At 53.9% G+C, this 11,023-nt stretch overlaps 1 protein-coding gene across 2 annotated transcripts; it reads right to left on the bottom strand.

Moving 5' to 3' along the window:
• Window positions 1-3,753: 3,753 nt before the first annotated feature.
• On the bottom strand, window positions 3,754-10,177 carry ATP1B2 (ATPase Na+/K+ transporting subunit beta 2). Of its 2 annotated transcripts, XM_045293438.1 has the most exons (8): window positions 9,960-10,177; window positions 9,554-9,687; window positions 7,675-7,803; window positions 7,239-7,343; window positions 6,929-7,134; window positions 6,428-6,484; window positions 5,529-5,627; window positions 3,754-5,421 (listed from the first exon to the last, which is right to left on the bottom strand). In XM_045293438.1, the coding sequence occupies exons 2-8, from the start codon at window positions 9,663-9,665 to the stop codon at window positions 5,257-5,259; spliced, it is 873 nt and encodes a 290-aa protein (XP_045149373.1). In that variant the 5' UTR covers window positions 9,666-9,687; window positions 9,960-10,177; the 3' UTR covers window positions 3,754-5,256. The 2 variants fall into 2 exon arrangements, with proteins under 2 accessions (XP_045149373.1, XP_004712969.1); XM_004712912.2 differs by having other exon boundaries at window positions 9,554-10,177.
• Between the last annotated feature and the right edge of the window lie 846 nt (window positions 10,178-11,023).

Consider the following 11,023-nt stretch of genomic DNA (forward strand, 5'->3'; position numbering starts at 1 on the left):
AAAAAAATCAGCAACCCTTAAAAACAGAATCATTAAAACCAATGTCATAAAATACCAATAAGTCAATATTTCTCTAAATTGGAAAACACAGATAATTTCAATTAAAAACAAGAGCTAGGCAAGAATGTCCACTGGCACAGTTTTAACTCAAGGGGATCAAATGATAATTGTGTATATGATGATGTACTGAAAATACAGATTTTATGAAATTGAATGCTTACTACCATGGAGTCACAGCAACCCTATTAAACGGAGCAGAACTGCCCCTGGCGGTTTCTGAGGCACACATTTTACTGGAGGAGACAGCCTCGTGGACCATCAAGGAGGCCTAAAACAAACACACTGTCTTCAAGCTGACCCCCAACTCCTTGTGAGCCTATATCAGGGTGTCTGAAGCGATTGGTGCTGTAAATATTTCCAGGCTAGATAGCCTCAACTTTCCCCCACAAAGCAGGTCGTGGGTTTGAACTGCCAATCTTGCAATTAGCAGTCCAATGTTTACCCAACATCCATTCTGACGTAGAGTACTACTGCCTTGTGAGTTTCTGGGTGTCTACAATGGTTACGAATGTAGAAAATCTCACCTTTACAGAGTAGCCGGTGGTTTTGAACTGTTAACCCTCTGTCTAGCAGCTCGTGCTTAACACAGTATGCCACTAGGGCTCCTCTTACATGGATTTTAAAAAACTGTATGGAGGCAATTCCTATGCATAGCAACGTTATAGGACCAAGCAGAACTGTTTCCTTAATGTTTCAGAGGCTATAAATCTTTACAGAAGCAAGCAGCCTCATCCTTGGGATTGAAGAGTGCTGCTAATGGATTTGAACAGCTGACTTTGTGGTTAGTAGACCAGCGTGTAACCTCTTATGCCACCAAGACTCCTAGCTAGATAAATAAACCAAACCAAACTCGCTGCCAAGGAGTCCCACCCTGTGAGTGTCCGAGATGGGAGTAGAAAGTCCAGCCTTTCTCCCTAGATAAATGAATAGTAGGAGATAAATGCAGGAATATTTTCTAGCAAAAGCACCCACAAAAAGTTTTTTTTAATCCATTTGAAATAATGACAAAAGCAATTCTACATTTAGGAATACATTTAATAAGAGAACAAAGAGGCACAGAATCCATAGGTATAAAGACAACTGTAAGACCTTTCTTAAGCACACAGGCCAAGATCCAAGCACAAAGGAGGACTATGCTTTCGCCTGGGAAAGTGAATACACTGTAAGTCAGGTCTTCTGAAAAAAACAGCAATGCAACTCTCACGAGGATCTCACCAAGTTAGTTTTGGTTTTGGTTTTTTCAGTATTTTCCCACTCATCCTTTGCTCTATGCATCTGTGTGTGTGTGTTCTTTTTTGAAACACACCAAATTAGGATCATACATGGGGTCAATTTGTAACTTTGTGGAGAAGAATAAACGCCCATGAATAACCGTGTGTAGAAAAAACTGAAGGCCCTACTTGCCTGGCTAGGAAAAGGAAACTAGGGGCATCAGGTCAACCTCGCGTGGTGTGTGGAGCAGAATGATAGACAGCCCAGGAGAATCCAGGAATGAAGCAAAGGAAGCTAGCACAATTGTAAAGATAAAACTGGGCGCTTAATTTTCACCAACACACACACACACACACACACATCAGATAAGGGGTATTAAAATGAAATTTAATTACCTAGAAAGTGAAAAGGTGCATGGCCTAGTGCAGGAGTGGGCAACCTTTTTTCCCCGCCAAGGCTCATTTGGGAGATTTATCATATTATACTCCAGCCAGACTGAGGCAGTTAACTCACGCTAAAGAGACGGCTGGCATTTTCTTCTCTTTGGTGAGGCGTGTGACATTAGCTGGTGTTGATTGCCAAGGCCTGACACAGCCCGACGGCCAGGCGTCCCCACCCCTGCCCAGTGACTGGGAAGACAGGCTTTCTAAACCAAGACTGGAAACCCAGACACTGCAAAAGAGTAACTCAACGTATTTGACAATATAGAAGCAAAGACTTGGTCGTGGCAAAAGATATCCCCCAGATCGAGAGGCAGACTGCAGTGTGGAAAGCTCCCTCCCGACTGTACTTGTCCAGAAACTGTTCCACATTAGCAGGGAGAGAGTGACCCAATGGGAAAATGGAGTATTATACGGCCATTAAAGAAATGAATTAGAGTGTTATCAGGTCAAGTAGGCACAGAGGAAATTAACTGAGAAAAGCAAGATACACAAGAGTGTCCTATGATCACATTTTGGTGTTAACAGTGGAGTGTGTGTGAATTGTGTATTTGTTAGACTGTGAATATATGTACTCATAGACAATAAAACTTTCAAGACAACTACTAAGACCAACTCATTGCAAGCAAGAGACATAAACAAGCCCCAAGAATAAAATAACAATTAGCTACCAGCCTGTCCTCTGCCCCCATAGGTAAACAAATACGCATTGCAGTATTTACCCATCCTTTTGCCTAGCTAAGTAGGGATGTGGTTGTAAAGTTTTAAAAATACCAAATTAGGATCATACATGTCATACTACTAAGCTATTTCAGCTATGTCTAGGCTTTTGCTAACTAATGCTCTCCTCTCTCCCAGAACATCCCATCCTTTAAGCCCCAGCTTAAGTACTGCCTTCTCTAGGAAGCCTTTGTTTTGCGCCCCAGCACAGGAAATAGAGAGCACTCTGCGTTGCAGCTTTGTGAGTGTGTGTGTGTGTGTGTGTGTTGCAGCATTAACAGCTTTGCTCTCCTTTCTTGAAGCACGATGAAGCCTGCCTTGTCTGAGAATGTACTGTGTGCTCACCTCTCCTGTTAAACTGGCCACTCCAGGAGGGCAGGAACTGTCTCTTTCCTAAGTGTATCCTCGTGGTCCTAGAAGCATCATAGGCATGTGATGAGGATCGATGTAGGCCTCCTGCCTCTCATACTGAGTGGATCTCAACGCAAAACAAAACAAAAAGCGAAAATCAGCGCACTTCCCAAGAAACTCTGACTCAAGGCGACCCCACATCTCTCAGTGCAGAACTGTGTCCCAGAGGGTTTTCAAAGGCTACAACCGTTTGGAAGGTGATTGCCAGAGCTTTCTCTTGAGTCCCCTCCAGGTGGATTCAAACCCCAACCTTTCCTTAGTAGCCGATGAAGGATTTGTGGCACCCAGGGGCTCCTGATCTCAGGATGATATGTGTACCAGTCAATTCTGACTCAGAGCCGGGCTTTGCAGGACCACTAAGTGGCCTCTGTGGGGTTTCCTAGGCCTAACTTGTGTGGGAGCAAATCACCAGGTCTTTTCTCTGTTGGAACAGCTGGTGGGTTTGAACTCTGACCTTTCAATTAGTGGTCAAACACTTAATTGTTTTGACACCAAGATTCCTTGCTCTAAGGATTGGGCGCATCCTATCAGTATAATCAATGGAATGGCCAAGGGGCGAATACCTGCACCCTGCAAAGAAGAGATCAAAGGTGTTGAGCAGTCCTCCTGGCCTGATTAACACCCCACCCCCACCCCCCACTGCAAAAAAAACCAACCTCTGAACTCACTGTTATATGGAGTCCCTTCAGGCTCATAGCGACCCCACAGAAAAAGGCAAAACTACCTCTGTGAGTTCCTGACACTGTGGGAGTAGAGCACCGCATCTTTCTCCCAGAGATAGCTGGAGAATTCACGTGGCTCACCTTGCAGTTTGGCAGCCCCGGATGTAACTACCACGCTGCCAGGATCACTCAAGTCCACCCTCCACCCACCTCCCAGAGCTCAAAAAGGTACAACCTGCACACAGGGCTCTGTGTATGATATATATTTATATATATGATTGCTCTCGTTTTATTGTACTTTATCGTCTTTTTACAGTAGATCTGACATAGGCATTAAATAACTGCAGAGAGAGAGACCCTTGGGGAGAGGGGGAGCGGGAACATAGTGGGGCGGAAGGGAAGAGACCCAGAGCTAGCAAGAGACCTCTCGGGAGTGGGTTATGCAGGCTACTGCAGCATTTAAAAAGAAAAGGGGGAGGTGGAAGTGGGGAGGAAGGAAGGGACACTGGAAGAAAAAGAGTTAAAAAAAATGCCTCTATCATTAAACCACACTCCCCTGAGCAAGCAGGAGGTCCCTCATTTAACATTCTAAGCACATCATCCATCGTGGGGGTTTGACAACAGGCAGAGGGGTCTGAAGGAGGTGGAGGTGGAGCCAAGAAATTCAGAGCTTCGATAGCTGGGGGTGGGGCCGGGGTTGTGTTTTAAACGCTCAGACTGACATGCAGAGGAAAGAGCAGGAGTTAGTGATTAGTTGATAGCTTGCCGGGAAAGGACAGTGGGGACAGATCTGGGCCCAGGGGAGGGAGGTGGAATGGTCCCCTAGCCAGTTGTTTTCAAGGTGGCCACTGGGGACAGAGCCAACATGGCCGCCCCTCCCCCACCCCAGCACGCCCTGGGAAGTGGAACTTGGAGGATATTCTGGGACAGCTCATGGGGGAAGGGAAACAAAGGGACAAAGTGAATAGTCAGCCTAGACCCACTCCACCCCTTGGAGTAGTGGCGAAGTGGGGGGTGGGAGGGATCTGGCAGGGACTGGAGTGCGGGGAGCGGGCACCACTGGAGAAGGTTCCAGAAGAGTGCATATGTATATGCAGCCTTCTCTTCCATCCTCTCTCCCCGTGGGAGGAGACCTCATTTCCCAGCTCGCGCAGTCACCACAGGGTGAGGATGTGCTGAGGGGAGAGGGGACTGGCCACAGAACCACCTGGTCCTCAATCTCAGAAAGGTTTCTCTTCAGAGGAGGGAATGGAGGATGGAGAACTGAAGACCTGCCAGAGGACTGAGTTCAGTCAAAAGCCACCAAGGTAAGGGTGTATGTGTGTGGGTGTGGGTGTGAGTGGGGGGTGGCGTGGAGGGGGGTGGGGGTCACAGAGACTGAAGCTTAGGAAGAACAGGTTACCACATTCATCTCGGACAGTGTCAAGGGTGGGCATTGTCACAGCTCTCTGGGGACAGGGGGTCAGGAAAGGTGGGGTAGCTGTGAGGACCTCACCTTCAGAACAAAGCCCATAGGAGAGAAAGGTGAGGGGGCTGGAGTTGGGAGAAGGAGGTGGGGAAAGTGTGTGTAGCCCGGAAATGACCATGGCTCCCAGGCTGGATTGGGAAGTAAAGGAAAAGAGATGGGGCTCAGACAAGCCATAGCTCTGTTATAAAAAATACCTTTGGGGCAAGTGAGGGAGGTACCAGGCAGGGTCAGGGACATTCCAGAAGCATCCACGGGAAAAAGACAGGGGCGGAAGGAAGGGGTCTCAGGTTTTGTTGATGCGGAGTTTGAAGGCCACGCGGCCAGCAAACTTGTCTCGCTCGTCATCCGTGGCGATGTTGGCAGCATTGATCCGGCATTCCACATTCACCTCCACATTGGGGGTCACGTTCAGGAACTTCACAGCCACCAAGGGTTGCGTGTAGTTCACCTAGGCCAGAGGGGGCAAGTAAGGATCTAGCCAACGGCAATCTAGCCTCTTCCCCTAAGAACGGCCCTCCTGACGGATCCACCATCGCAGCCTCCGGCGGGACTTACGTGGAATTGTTTCCCATAGTAAGGGAAGTACATGAGGTCGATGTGGCCATTGGCTGGGAACATGACGAAGCCGCCAAGGTTCTCAGCATCTTCATCTCGCTGCGGAGGGGCGGAAAGGGCGGGAGGAGAGCCTGTGAGGTCAGGCAGGCATCCGGAAGCTCGGGGCTCTCCAGACTTCCTTTGCTCAGTCCTCACCCCTAAACTGTTCCTACCTCAGGTCTGTTTCCTGTGAGACTGTGTGTGCGCATGGAAGGGGGGTGGTGGGTGGGTGTCCTGTCTCTCATCAGACTGGGAACACCTGAAAGGAGCTAAGGACATGAAAGCCTCCTACACCAGTCCCACCCCAAGTCTTACCCCATCTTCCGGAGTCAGTTTCTGGAGCAGAGCCAGGAGAGAACAGAGAGTAGGGAGCAAAAGGGTTGTGAATGAAGAGAGGCAGCGGGTCCCAGAGAGAACAGGAGGGTGAGGAGCAGGGGGGGGTCCAAATCTAACAAATCAAGAGCTATCAAACGCCTAAAGAGAAAGGGCTGAGAGACAGCCGGGGAGAGATGGAAAGGAGGGCGGAAGACCAGGAATACCAGGGATAGGGGGAAAGGTGGCAGGGTGAGGGAGAGAGGTCAGAAGCTTGGGCTTTGACAGAGGCAGGGAGGGCCTGTCTCTAGCCACACAAGAGCCGGCTTCTGCCTCCTAGAAAGAAGGAAGAGGGATGGGAGTTCAAGGCTTAGGGGGACCCACTCTTACCCCCTGGTCCCTATAGGGGCGGAGCTTCTGGGAGCAAAGAAGAAGGGAGAAATGAGTTGACCACATGGGAAGAATGAAGGAATGACACGGAAATAAGGAGTAAGGCTGAGTAGGTGCAAAGAGATAGACAGGGGGTCAAGATCTGCAAACTCACTCACCTTTCCTGCACAGGTGACATTCATGCTCTGGTTTGCTCCGGCATAGAAGTTGATGACCTGGCGTAGAAAGAAAGGGCGGTGAGGCTTAGAGGAGAGAGGGTGATATGGTTTAGTGGAAGAAACCCAAATCCAGTCATCTAGCTGCACATCTCACCCTGCATTGGCCCCATCTCGTATTCTCACAGCTACTCAACCATCCCCAACCTCCCCTCATCTTCCTTAACCAACCTGGTGCCTTTGAGCTGAGCCTGACCCATGGGAACCCATGTGTGTCCGAGTAGACCTGCCCCATAGGCTTGCCAAGGCTACCCATCTTTATGGGAGCAGACTGTAAGATCTTTCTCAGCAACTGGTGGGCTTGAACCACCAACCTTTCCACTAACAACCAAGTGCTGAATCACTGCACCGCTGCTGCTCCCCAGTGAGAGGAAGCAGCTGTCAGCAGAGCTGTTGGCCCCAGCCCCCTCCTCTGCAATCCCTGCGGATGAAGGTCTGGGGTACCCGGTTCATCTTGATGAAGACACAGGGCTGCCCAGTGCTGTAACCATAGTGAGTAGGGTCGCCGAGGCCAGAGCAGTCACCAAGCTGGGTCCGGTTGAACTGGCAGGCACGTTTGGGGTAGTTGAGAACTCCATTATCAGGCTGTTCATAATAGCGTCCAGGCCGGCAGACATCATTCTTTTGGGCTTGGATGGAGTCATTGTAAGCTATGGGGGTGGACGAGAGAGTCATAGGGCTGATGCCCTGCCTCTGGGGGTCCCAATGTCCTGCTCAAGATCCTGGACAACTACATAGCCAGTCCCCCACTCACCCTCCAAGAATTTGTTGAGCTTCTGAACATGCTGGTCCCAGCTTTCAGTGTCACTGACGTTGACGATGACATCAAGGTTCTCGGTCTTGGGGCGAATCATCAAGCCTAGACCAGGGCCGAGGCACAGGGTGTATGGGAAATGAAGGACCACACGGAGAGGCCAAGGTGGTAGACACTGGGGGGACCAAGGGGAGGGATGGGGTAAAGCTCTTTCTGGAGGGCAATGTCTCTGAAGATCCGCCGTCTCCTCAGAACACAGCTTTCAGCCGTAGGCAATGGGAGGGAAGCAGCACTTTAAAATGTTCCCAGCACAGGGAGGCTGGATCGTTGGAAACAAATACCTTCCCGTGAATTTTCAAAGCCCGTGAATTTCTTTTGGAGGTTGGGGGTCAGGGCAGTGCTTAGCATGGCTAGTAAGGGGTATCTCCTCACTCACCCGGTGTGGCCAGTCGGTCTTGATACTTGGGGGTATGGTCGGAAACAGTCTGTAGCAGAACCCACATGGTGAGGGTGAACATGGCCGTGAGGAAGCCATAGAAGACGAAGTAGAAGAGGAGGATAAAGGCTAGGGAGGAGGAAGGAGGGTCAATAGGTTCCAAGTCTCCCACCATGGCCTCACCTACTCCCACCCCACCCGCCTCCAGCCCCCTTCAGAAGTCCGGCTATGGGATGTCCACAGGGACATCTTAAAGCCCTCTCCTGGGAGCAAAATGAGACAAACTGGAAACAGGCCTTTGTGTCTGGCTTCAAGCCATGACTCCCAAGCCCTCCTCCTGGTCCTAGGGCACAGTGAAGTAGGAACGGATGATGGCCACAAGAGACCTAAACTCTCGTTGCTAGGACAACCCCAAGCAGAGACTGAAGAAATTCTGCCTCACAGCACATTCCCAACTTCTCAACCGGCTGTGGCCCTGACATAGGCACATCTGTGACCACTGTACCTGCTTCTCCTGCTTAAATGGTCCTCAACCCAGTGACTTTCGATGCTGGCACTGGCCACCAATCACAACCAAGCCCTTCACACCACCCTGCAGAGCCTGAACCCTCCCAGCAGGCGTTTGTACACCACACCTGCAAAGCACATGCTTCCTTCTGGCCTGGCCCCACAGAAGCCAAGCCTGCGACATAGCTGGCTACAAAATCGGAGCCCCACGGCTGGCTGTCCAGGGTCTTCCACGGTCACACCCCGATTCTCACACAGCACCCAGAGCAGAGGCAGGGAACCCTGTGGAACCTTGGGCAGGCCTCCGCTCTCTGGCCAGGCCCTTCGGCTTGACTGCCAGACACCATCACTCACTCAGCCTAGTGGAAGCACCTGCAGTTTCCATCGCCCCCCACGGCCCCCCTCAGACTCCCAGTCCTCCCACCTCGGAAGGCATTCCTTCCTCCAGGAAGCCTCCTCAGGTTCTCCCAAGCAATCAGAAAGCCCTCAGATCCCAGGGGCTGGATCAAAGGCAAGAAGCACGGAGGGGTGAGCGCTGGGGCAGTATCCCACCAGCGTCTATCGTACAGTGTCTCCTTCCAAGCCCTTCTGGAAGAATTCCACCCATCCCTGGCATTGTGGCCAGAGCCCAGGCCCCACAGAACACACGCCACATGTCCTGAGTCCTGCCATGACATTGGACACGGGGACTGTCCGGAGCCACCGGGAACGCCCGCCGGATGATGTGCGCATCTCCCCACCATGAGCACCCCTCCCTCCTGCACAGACAACCGAACCAAACGCCCCGAACATCCCGCCACAGGATCCCATTCCCAACAGCCCCCGCCCACAAATGCTGCCGGCAGGGCGCTCCCAACGCTCAGCAGTGGGATGCAGACAACCCGGAGCATCCTCTCCTCCAGCAGCCCCCTCCCCCGCCCACCTCTCCAAGACCCGCCCCCTCGTGCATATTCCCAGGGTCTAGGCGGGGTGGGCACCGACTAAAAATAGACAGGGTTGGCTGGCTAACCAGAGCTGGGGAGGGAGGGAGGGAGGGAGGGAAGGGGCGCTCGCCGAACGGGGCGACCCGACCCGGAGAGGCAGAGCCAGCCCAGCGCCTCGGCGCGGACACGCGCGCTGAGCCCGAGACCCCCCGCCCGAGGGGGCTCCGCGGGGGGCGGGAAGGCGGGGGTGACCTACTTTCTCCGCCTCCGCAGCGGCCAGCTCGGGAGATTACTCTGGTGATCGGCGCCCTCCCCGCCCAGAACCCGGCGGGGGCCGGGGGGGCCGGCCCCGGGGACCCGGGAGGGGCGCTGGGGCTGCGCCGGCCGATCCTGGAGCCTACCAGGGGTGCCCCCGCGCCCCCCGACCCTCGCTCGTCCGCCCCGCGTACCCCAGCTGCTCCCGGTGCGGCCCATAAACTGGTGCGTCCTCGGGTTCCACACGAACTCCTTCCACTCCTCAACCACCTGCCCGCAGCTCTTCTTCTCTTTCCGGTTGACCATGTTGGCGGCGCGGGGTGGGGGGCTGCGGAGAAGCGGGGCGCCGCTAGCTGAAGCCCCGCCACGCACCAGACCGCGCACGGAGCAAAGGCGGCGGGGCAGAGGGCGACCCCCGTTAGCGGAGAAGCCGAGGCTGCAAATTCCGAGGTGCACCGCCACGCGCTGCGGGGTGCTGGCAGCGCGGCTGAGGATGCACTGATCCAAGCCCCCCCACCCCCGACTGCAATGAAAAGGGGGGGCTGTCGGAGCAGGGAAGGATAAAAGAGGCGGGGTGGGGGGGCGCGAATGCAGCCTCACCCTCAGACCGCCTCGAAGCAAAACGTAAAGAAGTGCAAAAAATAGACGGCTATAAAACCCGAGGGAAATACAGAGAAAAGCGGGGTGCCAAGAGGCGGGGGGAGGGCGCCCCCCGAAATCCGAGATGTAACGAGCTTGTGGAGTGGGGCCGGTCACTCGAGGGCCCCCTGCCGAGCCGAGACCGCCGCACCCGCCCGGTCGCGGGGGTGGGGTGAGGACGCGCAGTTGAGGGAGAGCCAAGGATGGGGGTCCCCCAGGTGGAGGCTCCGCTCCTCAGCAGTGCGGGCCCGGCAACCGAAGCGCGCAGTCTTTATACTCGGCGGCTCAGGGGTGCCCGCCCCCTTCCCACCCCCAGAAGCCCCACCTCCTCGTCGCTGGCCCAGCCGACCTCATACATATGCAGATATAGAGCGAACGCTTGCGCCCGCCCCCTCTCGTCTCCCGGGGCCAGGCGGCCTCTCGCAGACCCCAGGTCCTGGACTTCATCTGAATATGGGGGATAAGGGGGGGCAAAGGGCGTGTCCGAGCAGGGTGGAGGGAAAGATCACCCCAGGAAGACTCAGAACCCCCGAAGGAAGGAAGAGCTAGGCTCAGAGGAGGGTGGCCCCAGTTGGAAAGAAAGGGAGACACAGCTAGAGGGAGAGTCGGGGAATCAGGCGGGGCCGACCGACAGCACCAGAGAGGAGCCAGACTGAGCGGCCGGGATGCTGGGGATAGCACCCAGAGACAAATCCCCGAGGGACCAGGACACCACAGAAGGGACATTCCTGTCATGGCAGGGGCTACCAGTCCTCGCACCATGGCCTTTTCTGGTCCTAAAGCCCCTTCTCCAGCCTTCTCACCACCTGGTCCTCCACCCAACAGAAAGCGAGTGTTTCCCGGCCTCCTCTCCTCTGGGCACCAGGCTTCCCAGGCCTCTTGGAAATGCCTTCCCAACAGCACCTCCTCCGTGCAGCAGTTGTCCTGAGATTCTGACCCGCAGCCAAGTGGGCTTAGGTGTACTGCGTGCTCCCCACCCTCCCCTCGTATGACTTTCCCCGCTCCTCTGCCCACTTGGGTCTACA

The sequence above is a fragment of the Echinops telfairi genome, unplaced genomic scaffold (genome assembly GCF_000313985.2).
Source record: "Echinops telfairi isolate 266 unplaced genomic scaffold, ASM31398v2 ScPeMD7_2010;HRSCAF=2546, whole genome shotgun sequence".
Taxonomy (NCBI): domain Eukaryota; kingdom Metazoa; phylum Chordata; class Mammalia; order Afrosoricida; family Tenrecidae; genus Echinops; species Echinops telfairi.

Bases quoted from the DNA above. Each gene is read 5' to 3' on its own strand.
- ATP1B2 (XM_045293438.1), bottom strand. From the start codon at position 9,665: ATGGTCAACCGGAAAGAGAAGAAGAGCTGCGGGCAGGTGGTTGAGGAG. The intron at 7,804-9,553 runs GTACGCGGGGCG...CCTCCTCCCTAG, and splicing joins CCGCACCGGGAGCAGCTGGG to CCTTTATCCTCCTCTTCTAC. The intron at 7,135-7,238 runs GTGAGTGGGGGA...CCACCCCCATAG, and splicing joins GCTCAACAAATTCTTGGAGG to CTTACAATGACTCCATCCAA.